General features: G+C 35.8%; 1 protein-coding gene and 1 long non-coding RNA gene across 3 annotated transcripts in view; one reads left to right on the top strand and one right to left on the bottom strand.

The window, feature by feature from the left end:
* TSBP1 (testis expressed basic protein 1) overlaps positions 1-13,609 on the bottom strand; it is a 64,960-nt gene that overhangs the window by 3,140 nt on the left and 48,211 nt on the right. Inside the window, exons 20-24 of the mRNA XM_037736298.1 lie at positions 13,442-13,457; position 13,410; positions 6,723-6,743; positions 4,863-4,883; positions 4,106-4,120 (exon numbers count right to left, since the gene is read on the bottom strand). Of these exons, the coding sequence (XP_037592226.1) occupies positions 4,106-4,120; positions 4,863-4,883; positions 6,723-6,743; position 13,410; positions 13,442-13,457 (74 nt within the window). The remainder of the gene's footprint in view (positions 1-4,105; positions 4,121-4,862; positions 4,884-6,722; positions 6,744-13,409; positions 13,411-13,441; positions 13,458-13,609) is intronic.
* Positions 1-13,609, top strand: part of LOC108300099 — a 119,793-nt gene that overhangs the window by 99,454 nt on the left and 6,730 nt on the right. The window lies entirely within an intron of this gene.

Here is a 13,609-nt window from a genome sequence, read left to right as displayed (position 1 = left end):
TCTTAGTTTCCAACAAATAACTTAGAGGAATGGTTAATTGTATTACAGGAAAATTTCTTGCTTAAAAATGAATTATCAGACTTTTTGTGTTTTACATTTAGGGTTTGACGTTTGAAAAACTGGTATACACAGAACTTCAGAATTTTATCAATTATAAAAATGAGGCACACCTGTATTAGGTAAGAAATTAATTATAAATCAAAAGGGATGTTGTAGTTCAGTGTTTTCTTTTTTAATTTTCAGCTTTTGACATCCTAATAAAAATAACATTAGAAAACTTGCAATAATGCTTTCTGAACCTTTTTGCATATTTCCCTCCTAGAGTTCTTCACTAAAATAGGATTACTGACATTTTATTCTAGACAAACCAATTTTCAATTTCCTAATGAAAATCAGTAATAATATATTTCAAGCATTGCTAAATTGAGAAAAATAGTTCAGAATATTTTGATCTTTGACAGTGCTACCAGTGGACACTGTTTTGTTTTGTTTGGGGGTGTGGTGTGTGGAATGGTAAGATCATGCTTTTTCATTAAAGCCTCTAACCTTAAGAATTTCATGGAATGTACTCCTCAGAAAAGCTGATTTTTCTTAAGCTATGAATATTTTTAGTTTTACTATCTCTTGGGGGTAGTTATTTGCTACTGTGTGTAATACTACGTGACTCATTTTAACCTAAATTTACCTTCTATATTATATAGATTTTGTAAACCAGAATTAAATATTATAGGAATTCCTGAAGCACCCAGTGTTTATTCTAGCTACACCTTTCCTAATTTCACAGAATTTAAACAATTTTTATTCTTTCTCTCACTACACTGAAAAAGTACCTCTAGTTACTTCTAAAAGAATCTTCATACCTTTATTTTAATATATTTGCTTTCATCTTTTAAGTCCTGAATTTCATTAACATAGATTAGATTTACAAGATTTACTTTTTTTAAATTTAATTTATTATTATTTATTTATTTATTTTTTTTGAGACAGAATCTTGCTCTGTCACCAGGCTGAAGTGCAGTGGCTCAATCTCCGCTCACTGCAACCTCCGCCTCCTGGGTTCAAGCGATTCTTCCGCCCCAGCCTCCCGAGTAGCTGGGACCACAGGCGCGTGCCACCACGCCCGGCTAGTTTTTTTTGTATTTTTAGTAGAGACGGGGTTTCACCGTGTTGGCCAGGATGGTCTTGATCCATTGACCTCCTGATCCACCCGCCTCGGCCTCCCAAAGTGCTGGGATTACAGGCATGAGCCACCGTGCCCCGCCTTCAAGATTTACTTTTGAGGAATCCAGCTATTCCATAAAGTGAGGTTTGCTTTTATTTCAACTTTGCATTGCAGAAGTAAGCCACAAATCATTATTCTACTACATTCCAAGTTATTTTCTTCCTTCTCCCAGATTTCAAGATAGTTCATACATCTTTTCTTTCTCTTGGACCTCATAATCATCCTACACTTACAATGTGAATCTTTCATAATATGAAGACTTGTAAGCCCTGGCTGTAAGTACATTTATTGCAGGCAGTAGCCCATACTACAAAATTCAAATACAATCAAAAGATTTAATCAAGACTTTGGGGATCATTGTAATATATTCAAGCTGATTAAAAAGTAATGATTAAAATTTAAAAATCGGATTAATTTTTGTTAAAGCTAAAAGATATGAAATAGCTATCACATTAACAATTCTGTCTAAATGATACTTAGTGTAGAAAATAGAATGTGGGCTTTATTAGGAAACTAATCTTAGGTTCTTAATCCAGCAGTTGGCAGGGAGAGCACAGACTGTAAAAGATCTGTTCAGTATCAGAGGGATGAATCATTATTGTTCTCAGGCTGTGAATTACATTTTAAAAGATCATATACTCATTAGTTGAATGAGAAGGTGAGAAATAAGAGACCCAGTTTGCTAGGATGATGTTTGTTGGTTTAATGTCTTAAACCTTTCTTTAAACACTGAATTAAACCTCAACCTCCTTTTTCTAAAAATATCAACTGGGGCCAGATATAATGGCTCATGCCAATAATCCCAGCACTTTGGGAGGCTGAGATGGGAGGATCACTGGAAGCCAGGAGTTCAAGACCAGCTTGGGTAACATGGCGAGACGCCCCCCATCTCTATTTTTTAAAAGAAATAGAAAAAAAAATCAGTTGGGAAGATTGCGTTTGAAAGATTAATAAGAATATACGTTTTACAAAAATTTTTAAAAAAGATTAAATGGATTTTTCTCTGGCAACTTAAAAAAATTAGTATTCCTTAAAAATTAATTACTTCTGGGAAGAGACTTGGCCTGTGATCCCTTCTCAGAGCCCTTGTATTAGTCAGGGTTCTTCTGAGTCAAGTTGATATAAAACATCAAACATCAGAGCCCTTTTTGGTGGGAGAGAAACTCACAAGATCACAGTCCTATCACCTTTTCTATGTGAGGAGAGCATTTGAGGGATGTAGGCACATTATGATTATTCTGAATGCCTACTGTTTCTCGTACCATGAATCAAAATAAATTAATTGTCCTGGCTGGGTGCCGGTGGCTCACGCCTGTAATCTCAGCACTTTGGGAGGCCAAGGAGGGTAGATCCCTTGAGGTCAGGAGCTCCAGACGAGCCTGATGAAATCCTGTCTCTGTTAAAAATACAAAATGAGTCATGCTTGGTGGCACAGACCTATAATCTCAGCTACTTGGGAGGCTGAGGCAGGAGAATCACTTGAACCTGGGAGGTGGAGGTTACAGTGAGCCGAGATCAAGCATTGCACTCCAGCCTGGGTGATGAGAGCAAAACTTCGTCAAAAAAAAAAAAAAAAAAAATTTAATTGCCCCTTTCAGCTTCATCTCCCTGCTGTCCCCTCTCTCCAAATCCACTCTCTTTCTAGTATGAACTGAGAAAGAAAATGAGGCTTAAACATAGTTAAATATAAGGACATACTTTGTTTGGAATATTTGAAATGCTTAAAATGTGTCTCACTAGGTTTAAGCGGTATTTACTTCTTTTGATCATATATTTACAGAATTAAACAAAAGTTATTATTCTATTTTGTTTTTTATGGCTTCCTTGCTTGAAGAGCTGAGCCATGTATTAAGTAATCCTAATAGAGAGAAATCTGCATTCAGAAAACAGCTAAAAAAGTCAAACATTAATTTAAATGGGGTCTTCTATTTTTAAAAGGATTTTGTGTACTTTTAACCAGCTTTTCTGTAGATGTATATTTGTATTTACAAACATTTTATAAAGTTTCATGACTAATTACAAAAAATTCATTTGTGATTCGGTATAGGAGGCAATGTGTTGTTATGGAAAGGGTGTGTATTTTGGAGATAAGACGTCCTGGGTTTAAATCCTGACACCAATGTTTACCAACTCTTTAACCTTGGGTAAATATCCGAGTTAGTTTCCTAATCTGTAAAATGTGGAATAATAGCTACCAGGCAGGGATATGGTAAGAATAAGAGATAATAAGAGGTGCTACTTTTGTAAGTGCCTAGCACAGTGCACAATACATAGTCAATGCTCAGTACCTACTGTCTTTCAAAGGTAAAGTTATTTAGAAGACAACAGAAAGTAGATAGGATTTTGTTTTTAACTAGTTTTTCACCCTGTTAATATGATTCAGAGGGACTTCACCTATAACTAAAAAAGAGTTCTAAATTCCCAGCAAAGAACTAATGAATTCAGAAGCCAATCTTTTCATTATGTTTTGCTGAGAATCAGGGAGATTCTTTTTCAGAGCCTAGAAGATGGCCAGAGATTGTGGCATCCTTTCGTATGAACTTCATCTTCTCTACCGCAATCTCCTAAAAAGTAGTTGTTTAAAAATTTGAGGCTAAGCGCAGTTACTCATGCTGCAGTTCCAGCACTTTGGGAGGCCGAGGCAGAAGGATCACTTGAGCCCAGGAGTTCAACACCAACCTGGGCAACATAGTGAGATCCTGTCTCAAAAGAAAAAAGAAGAAAAGAAAAGAAAAGAAAAGAAAACTCTTGGAAGTTTTTGGAGGGCAGGAACATTCAAAATGACCTTAGAAGCACAAGCCTCTATTTTGGGAGTAGAAACAGGTCAGAAAAGAATTATAGGCAATGTAAAATATCAGAGTTGAGAATAGATATGAAACTTACCCACAGGAGACAGTGCTGAAACAAAACACGAAAGATCACTGGGGATTTTCTAACTTAAGGAGAACCTACCTTCCAATAATATTCTTCCTAGGTAAATTCAGAAACAGGATTTGGAAGGAGCATGAAACTCTCTGTTTCATCCTCAGGAGGGTGGCTGGCCAATGCTCCACACCCCGCTCCACATCCCACGCCACAGAGAGGGTTATTTTTAGGATGCCACTTAGTTAATATAGGGATTTGAAATGTGGGGTAGGTGATATCAATTCTACTGAAATTCAAACTATTGCATTTTCTACCTTTCTCTGTTCTTTCATAAGTCTTGTATATGTCTTCTGCAAAACAGTTTTTTGCTCACTGTTCTGGTCAGTTTGAAAAATGTGTATTGTTGGTCAATTACCAAAATCACATCTCGTACTGACACATATTCTTTTTGTCAATCTTAGGGGATTTTCTTTATTTGTAAAAATTATTAGTTGGCAGATTATAGCATAGATGAAATAGGCTCTGTTGTGATAGATTAGCTGGGAATATATGCTGCCAATAATCTTTGGTAGTAAATAACTAGAATCAAACACAAGACTATTATACTTTGTTACAAAAGGAAAATAGATAAGAATTAAAATTGAAATATGAGGAAATCACTTGTTGAAGAAATATTGACTACTCTAAGGTAGAAGAATTTGTAATATAAGAACATTTGAGAAAAAAAGGTCCTAGACACAGAAATAGGTAAGGCAAGGAAATGATCCAAACTTACTGATTTTTCCAGAACTGTCCACTGAAATAGACAAAGGCGAACACATTAGTAGGCACTAGGCTTTCCCTTCTTCCCAGTCCCTAAGCCTCTGCATTGAGTGGGATTTGTGTCATTAACAATTAAATTTCATTTATTGAAACGTGAAGAAACTTCATTTATCTCCCCCTTCTCTTTGCCCATTGTAGTTTACAGAAACCTTGTGATAAGCTACTTTAAATCACCTTTACTTATCATTGATCATTAGCAATTTTGTCTAGAATGTCAATATTACAATTTATAAAATATAGGACATATAATGGTCTTGCTTAGAAGATGTGTGCTAACATTATTTACTGACATTGTTTGATAGAAAATTTTTTTAAAACTATATTTTTTTGAGACAGGGTCTCAGTTGCCCCGGCTGGAATGCAGTGGCATGAACATGGCTCACTGCAGCTTCCACTTCCCGGGCTCGAGCGATCCTCCAGCTTCAGTCTCCTGAGTAGCTGGGGCTACAGGTGCATGCTACCACACCCAGCTAATTTGTGTATTATTTTGTAGAGACAAAGTTTTGTCATGTTGCCCAGGCTGGCCTGGAACCCTGAGTTCAAGCAATCCACATGGCTTGGCTTCCCAAAGTGCTGAGATTACAGGTGTAAGCCACCATGCCTGGCCTGATATGAAATATTTAAGGTATCATTCTTACCAGGTACTGAAATATAGATGTATGTCTTATGTTGATGTTATTTGATAACCCTAATATAGAAAGCACAAAATAGGCCAGCGCGGTGGCTCACGCCTGTAATCCCAGCACTTTGGAAGGCTGTGAGGCAGGTGGCTGGTTTGAGCCTAGGAGTTCAAGACCAGCCTAGGCAACATAATGAGAACCCCGTCTCTGCAAAAAAAAAAAAGAAAAAAATTAGCTAGGTGTGGTGGCACGTGCCTGTAGTTCCAGCTGCTTGGGAAGCTGAGGGTTGCTTAGGAAGTCAAGGATGCAGGGGGCCATGATCATGCCAGTGCACTCTAGCCTGGGTGAGTGAAACTCTGTCTTTAAAAAAGCACAAAATAATAAGAAAACATGAAATTGTAAGAAACATATTGCCAGGATTGTTTACCAGAGATAAATATGTGAAGTTAGGGTATTTAAACCCTAGAGTGGGAGTTGGCAAAGTACAGCCCATGGAATAAATCTAGCATGTTGGCTATTTTTGCATGTCCTGTGAGGTAAGAATGAATTTTACATATTTAAATGTTGAAATAATAATAATAATAATAATATTTTGTGGCACATGAAAATCATATGAAATTCAAATTTCAATGTCTAAAATAGTATCTTATTGGGACATACCCATGCTCATTCTTTTATATATTGTCTACATTTGTGCTACAACAGCAGAGTTGAGTAGCTGTGACAGAGACTTTATGGCTTACGAAACTTAAAATATTTGGCTGGGAATGGTGGCTTATGCTTGTAATCCCAGCACTTTGGGAGGTTAAGGCAGGAGGATCATTTGAGGCCAGGATTTTGAGACCAGCCTAAGCAACATAGCAAGACTCAGTTTCTACAAAAAATAAGAAAAAGTTAGCCAAGCATGGTGGTGCACACCTGTAGTCTCAGTTACTCGGGAGGTTGAGGCAGGAGAATTGCTTGAGCCCAGGAGTGGAGTTTGTAGTGAGCTATAATCATACCACTGCACTCCAGCCTAGGTGACAGAGCAAGACCCTGTCTCAAAACAAAACAAAAACACCAAAACAAACCAAAAAACACAAAAACCCAACAAACAAAAACAAACACAAAACATTAAAAATATGTATAGAAAAAAATTTGCTCACCCCAGCCCTACAGGAAACTAATGTACTAAAAATATATTAGGAACTTACTGGTGTGGACTTGAGGTATTCCTGAAAATCAAAACAAGGAAATGGTTTAACGGTAGCTTTTTTGGAACAGAAATACATTTCTTTCCCACTCCCAATTCCCTAGTTCTTTTCCTAGGATACCATCAAGACCTTTAGCAGAATACAATGAAATATGATGGGACAACAGATACCTTGGTGTGTTGTAAGAACCTGACACTTTCTACCACCTTTTTATGACTCTCACTGTGATTCAACTTATTGTTGTCTTTCTAACTGAACTCTCTGCTTTCACTCTTGCCTCCCAGTCAATTCCCAGTGCAGCAGTTAAAGAAACCCTTTTAAAGGATCAGCAAAGCTCCTGCTTAAGGTCCACAAATGATTCCCCATCTTGGTTGAACAAAAGTCAAAGTCACAATGGTGGTTTTCAAAGATGGCCCTGGAAGATCTGTCCCTCCAAATCTCTCTTATAGCTTCTTTTTATGTCACTTTTCATTCCGTTCCAGCTATATGGTACTTGCTTTCTTGCTTTTCCTCAAACAGACTGGAAATGTTCCTACCCTAGGGTGATTTACTTGCTATCTTTGCTGATTGAACTATTCCCCCCTCAGATATCTGCATGGCTAAATCTCTCATCTAGTTCATGTTCCAGCTAGAAGTTCTAGCAATTGCTGAGAATGAGGTGTTAAACTTTCCAACTGTAGTTGTGGGTTTTTCTGTTTCTCTTCACTTCTAGTAGGTGTTTCTTTTTCAGTGTATTTTGAAGCACTGTTGTTTGGTGAATACATATGTAGGATTTCTATGTCTTCTCGATGTACTGATATTTTTATCATGATATAAGGTTCCTCTTTTGTCCCTGGTAATTTTTTTTTGCGTCAAGGCTCACTTTATGGGATACTAATATTGCCACTTCTGCCTTTTTTTAAAAAAAATAATGCTTTCATGGCATATATTTTTCATTATTTTTACTTTTATTGTTAAATTTGAAGTTACTTTCTTGTAGATAGGATATAGTTAGGTCATATATTTAATGTATTCTGGTAATCTTTTAAAAAAATTGGTGTATTTAGACCTACACAAAATAAATTTGTGTGAGTTGCATGATTATTATGAGAGGCAAGTCCCAGTTCTTTCAAGGAGGGGAAGTCAGGAAAGGCTTAATCTCTGCTGCAGTAGTGGTCCAAGTTTTGATGTAATAAACTTTATGGAGGAAAAGACAAATATCCATCTTTTTTATCTTGAATTCCATTTGAGTGTTTTCTTTGTTTGGATTTTGCAGTCTGTCCCTTCTTCTATTCTCACTTGCTACATCTTCTCATTTTTATTATTCCTACCTTTTATCTTTGGAGTTTTGTTTTGTGACCCTGTGGCTTCAGATTGTGATACAAACTTCTTAGTGTATTTCCCATGGTCTTCACAGCATATTTTGCTAGCATTATTTCCTCTTGCTTCTCTTTTGCAACTTAACTCTCTGACCAGAAGAACAACTTGTTTTTGGTCCTTTCTATGTGGTTTCTTGTTTCTGTGGCCTTTGATTTATAAGAAAGAAAGAAGAGAAAAGAAGAGAAGAAAGGAAGGAAGAAAGAAGACCTAAACCAAACCAAAATGAAAACCAAAAACAAAAAAAGTGTCAGTGCAAATACAGGAATTGAGATGCCACAAAATATCAGAGAAAACAGAGAAAGACAGTAGGAGCTTACTGCCTGCTATTGGACCAATTGCTAAAAAGGAAATAAAACAAATTAGTTTTTTTTTTTTTTAAATTACATACTGAGTTCTTATGGAGTATCCACTTGGAACACCAGAGAATAGATCTTTGGGAAATATTAAATCTTCTGGGACTATGCTATCTCTTATTAAGTCAATTTTAACTCCACTTTAATAACTTAAATATTCAGGCCATTTTGGATGGCGTGTATGATGGGTTATATGAGTAAAAGTCACTTTTTCTAATGAAATAAAAAAATTTTTAAACATTTTTAAACTAGGGCAAAAGGTCCCTGGAGACTGGTTAATGAAGGTTACTAATTTACATTATCTCTTCATCATCTTCTTTTGTCTTTTCATGTTTTCCTTTCAAATCTCTACCATTATACCAGCTCTCATTGTATTCTTTTTTACAGTACAGAAAGTTTATTTGTAATTATGTTTTAAAATGTTTGTAATAATAATTTTTTTATATTTTTTCTTTCTGATAATCTCAAATTTAATCAGAATTTTAAAGCTGGCCTGGGAAATAACATATATTAGAAGAAACCTTTCAGATATTTTAGGATACCGAAGAATAGTCGACTTAAGAGAAAAGGAATTTATGTATTAGGCTTATAACTTTCTATTACTGAATGTTTATGTCCCCTCAAATCTGTATGTTGAAGTGATAATCTCTAATGCAATGGCGTTTGAGGTGGGGACTTTGGGAGTTACTTAGGTTATGAAGGTAGAGTCCTCATGATTGGGAATAGCATCCTTGTAAGAAGAGACATGAGAGAGATTGTTTCTGACTTGTGAGAATACAATAAAGCAACTGTCTGTAGGCCAGGAAGAGCACCCTCACCAGGAAACATCAGCCTGCACTTTGATCTTGGAATTCCCAGCCTCTAGACAGCGAGAAATAAATGTTTGTTGTTTATCAGTTTATGGTATTCTATTGTAGCGGCCTGAACTAAGACACACCCTATGCTAAAATAACAACAAAAAATAACGTGATTTTCTTAGGACATGGAGACACGCGTTCTTACCAGCACATTTCCCAGAGGTATTAGAACAGGGCAGAGCAAGGATGTTATAATGACAAGCAATCCTAAGAGCTTACATTTTCCAGTCCTCTTCTATAGTCCTAAATCTTTCATGGTGAGTATCTTTAGAGTGTGAAAAATGTAGCTGAGTTGAGCACCTTTTCTTTGTCTTTTCAGTTTTTATGAGAATTTAAAACTCTTCAAGAGTTAGTAACACTTATTTTAACTTTTGCTGCTTCTACTTTTTTTTCCTATTTCAGTATCTAATCTCAAAATATCTGTTCTGTTCTTCACTGTTCATTATATTCTTCCTCTAGATTTTCATTACTAAGTTTCCTTATTCCTTGCCTTACTGTGGCAGGCCAGCTCTCACTAACGCAGGCCTTCGTTAACAACTGTTTTAGCACTCACTGAGTGGTTAAGTTAAATATTAAAAGCTGATAGAGCCAGGCTGGAATGTAACAAAAGCCCACCAAGAGTTTTGCCTAGGCCTTTCCTGGGCCTTGCGGCATGACAAGATAATGAAGGAGTTCTTAACAGGACCCTTTTAGGATTAAAACAAATTTTTTAGGGGTCTGAAGAAACTCCTCAGGCCTCCACAAACAGGTTTCTTGGGGGTCTGAAGGAACTCCAAAAATCTCCATGATTTAGCAGGAGGCAAGATAAGGGTAATCACCCCAGCACCTGGACCCATTTAGATTAAATAAATTTCCTGAGGCTCCAGAGGAAGGTCTTCAGGACTCACATCTTATTCATAGATTAGAAGAAGTTAATCACTTATGTCTTTAGATGAATGCACACTTACACATAGACGTATAGCTTAGAAGGTATATCGGCTCTGGAAAACTTCGTAATTTTGAGTTGGTCTGGCAAAAATTTCCAGGCCTTCTTTCTATACCCAGTTACAGATATAAAAACTATCTTCTTTCCCAGTTCACCTGCATCTCATTATTGGGCCATGAGGAAAAGCAGCCTGACCTTCAGTTTGGTCCAGTAGCCAAAAAATATCTGAGCTACCTTATTTTAGGAATTTTGTTTTATTATGCCAAGCCCATATCACATCTGTCCTCTTTATCTTTTGCATCAATAAATTTTTCACTTAAAATAAATAATTTTAGGAAATGCAGAAAAATCTGAACACAAAAGAGAGGGAAATATGCCAATTAGGTTTTGAGGTAAGATAAATGAGTGCAACCAATCAGAGCATGGAACTGCACTCCGTAGAAAGCTAAAGGACACTAGAATTGCCAAACAAACAGCGATGTTGTTGAGCTTTTGAAAATAACTCAAATAAATTAATATAACACAACATTCAAGCTTCCACAAATTTAGTTACTAATCATATTCTTTACAGTGGGAGAAAAGAATTCCTGAGACCATTCTTTTAAGAGAGAAGCAGCAATGAAATATCATCAATCCCTCTGCTGTTTTTGTCTAGTGGCCCTAAGGCTAGAGGGCCAGGCTGGAGGCATGAGTCTACCCACAACTTTATATAAACTGTAGGTAACTGGAGTGGTGGTGATAACATGCAGTATTAGGAATTATTGATATTTAGATATTAGTTTTCAGTTCATATCAAGCATTAAATTCATACAATTATAAAGAAGCATTATTTATGAATTATGAGCTAAGAGTGATTGTAAAGACTCTTTTTACAATAAATTTTTATTCTTTGCTCATAGGTCATTTAGAGAAGAGTTGAAATGTAGTTATTTGATCAAAATGGCCTTGTGTATGAGGTTGAAGGAATATGGAAAGCTGCTGAAAGATTGGCAAATTTATCAGAAAAATCTCATTCAAATCGAAGTCATACCTCCACCTAATGTCTTGAAAACAATTTGTCTTAATGCTAGTGTTCCTAAAAATAGTTAAGAACAGCAAAGGTTTTATCATCTGACAAAAATATCGAGCTCTCTCACAACACTTAAAGTGCTTGAACTAGCTAACGTCAGCTTAGAAGACGCTCTTTATGACTGCCAAATAAAGGGCTAACCTATGATAGCCACTTTAGAATCCCATATAAAAACAAGTACTCTGTGGGGGTGTTACTTTGATAGAGTAACAAACATGGCCTCCCGTGCTGATAGAGTTGGTGAGGCCATCATCCCACAATAATTGTAACATGAAAATTAAAGTCTGTTATAAGAAACATAGGTGCAGAGAGAGAGAAAGTAGGTATCAACATGTTTTTTAGGAAATTGGGGAAAGACAAAATTTCATTTTCATGGGTGATTTTTGAAAATGTTTCTCTTAAAAATTCTTTACTGAAAAAGTGTGCTAAAGCAGATGTTTGAAACATAGTGGGAGGAAGAAATTTAGGCATTATTATATTCAAACTTAGATTTTATAATTTTGCTGTATTCTCTCTTTTGGCTGAGAGACCCAATTTCTTCACTCTTTCTTTTTCTTCATTTTCATATTTCTCTTTGTGGCTTGATTTGTTGTTGCTAAAATGTTTAAACTGTTACCAGCACTTGTCTCTCCCTCATTATTTTTTTTCTCTACCAGGAAGGATTTATGCTTTATAACAATTTACAGATAAGTTAATCAATTGTTCTAATAATGTGGAGCAAGAAGAATGGAACATCAGATTTGCAAGGAGGCAATTAGAAATAATACTAAATAGAGATAATACAAATTAAATTTTTAGAGAGATTAAATAATTTATCCAAAGTACATATGTGGGGTTTTAGCTGGTATTTGGCTTCATTTCTGGCCTATTTGATTCCTTTCTTAACCACTGTACTATATTTATTACCTTCACATCTTTTTACCAATTACCATCATGAAAATAGTTTTATTTTGGAATTATTCCTTAGGGCATATCTCTAGAAATAGAATTGTGAGTTTAAAAGATATTATATGTTTATGAATCTAACATGAGACTGCAAATTTGGTTTCTAAAAGGGTTTATTAATTTAAGTGAGATTGGTAATGTGTCAATATATAATTTTTATTGAAACATTTCTGGCATTAATTATACTTAAATTTTCCTCTTCATGAAGTGAAAAGGATACTACTACCTCAGGGCTTTAATTTTCTATTACTTATTTATTTTTGTCAATCATTGGGCATAATGTAGTTTCTAAATTCATCAGCAACTTAAAGTGATACTATATAGGGGGGCAAAGGGGTTTGGGAAGTATGCATGCAAAATTCTTTACTTCGAAGAAACTTTTCTAAAAGGACAATGGAATTAATAAATAATAAAATGAATAATAATTTACCAGTAGGTACTGGAGTAACTAGCAGAACAACGTGAAACAAAAATTGGCAGAGTTTTTGGATCAAGAATATAATTTCTTTCCTTGCTCATTTTAAGAGATTAACAAAAGAGATCTTGGAAGACAGCAAACCTCCCTTGAAAGGTATCCGTAATGGAATAAGAGTGATTAACATTTCTTTCGTAGTAAAAGAATAGTCTTAGTCTGAAGGGACTAAGTTTTGGTATTTATGTGACAACTGGTTTTAGTATTTTAATTTGGTAGAAAGACAGAAGGGGACTAACATATCAATATTTAGGTAATTATTTTTCTTTCTAGTAGGAGGGTTTAAATACTGCAGTAAACTCTTAAATAGTTACAAATTTGAATGCTAACTGCAGTTATTCTGCCTCTTCCCAATAATGCCTATATGTGCTTTTCCTTGATTTTTCCTTTATTATCTCCATATTTGTTATATCTCACCCTATATATCTTTCCTTTTTGCAGTATGGAAAGTTTTTTAGATACTAGTCAGTAACCAAAGGGGAAGAAATTGGTCGATTGTAGGCAGAGATCAATAAACATGGGCAGTTGTAGCACATTCAGAAGTGAGGATAGTCTTTACTTTTTTTGCCTCCCTCCTCAGGCAAGAGTATATAACCTCTATTAGGTTCCTTTTTTTTTTTGAGACAGTCTTGCTCTGTCACCTAGGCTGGAGTACAATGTGCACAATCTCAGCTCACTGCAACCTTCGCCTCCTGGGTTCAAGCCACTCTTCTGTCTCAGCCTTGAGAGTAGCTGGCACTACAGGTGCCACCATGCTTGGCTAACTTGGTTGGAATGTCTTTCTCTCCTTCCTTCTTTCCTTCCTTCCCTTCCTTCCTTCCTTCCTTCCTTCCTTCCTTCCTTCCTTCCTTCCTTCCTTCCTTCCTTCCTTCCTTCTTTCTCTCCCTTTCTTTCTTTCTTTCTTTCT

This window comes from Cebus imitator, unplaced genomic scaffold, assembly GCF_001604975.1.
Source record: "Cebus imitator isolate Cc_AM_T3 unplaced genomic scaffold, Cebus_imitator-1.0 Scaffold24, whole genome shotgun sequence".
NCBI lineage: Eukaryota > Metazoa > Chordata > Mammalia > Primates > Cebidae > Cebus > Cebus imitator.
The sequence above is the reverse complement of the archived record's forward strand: the minus strand, read 5'-3'. Positions and strand labels throughout refer to the sequence as shown.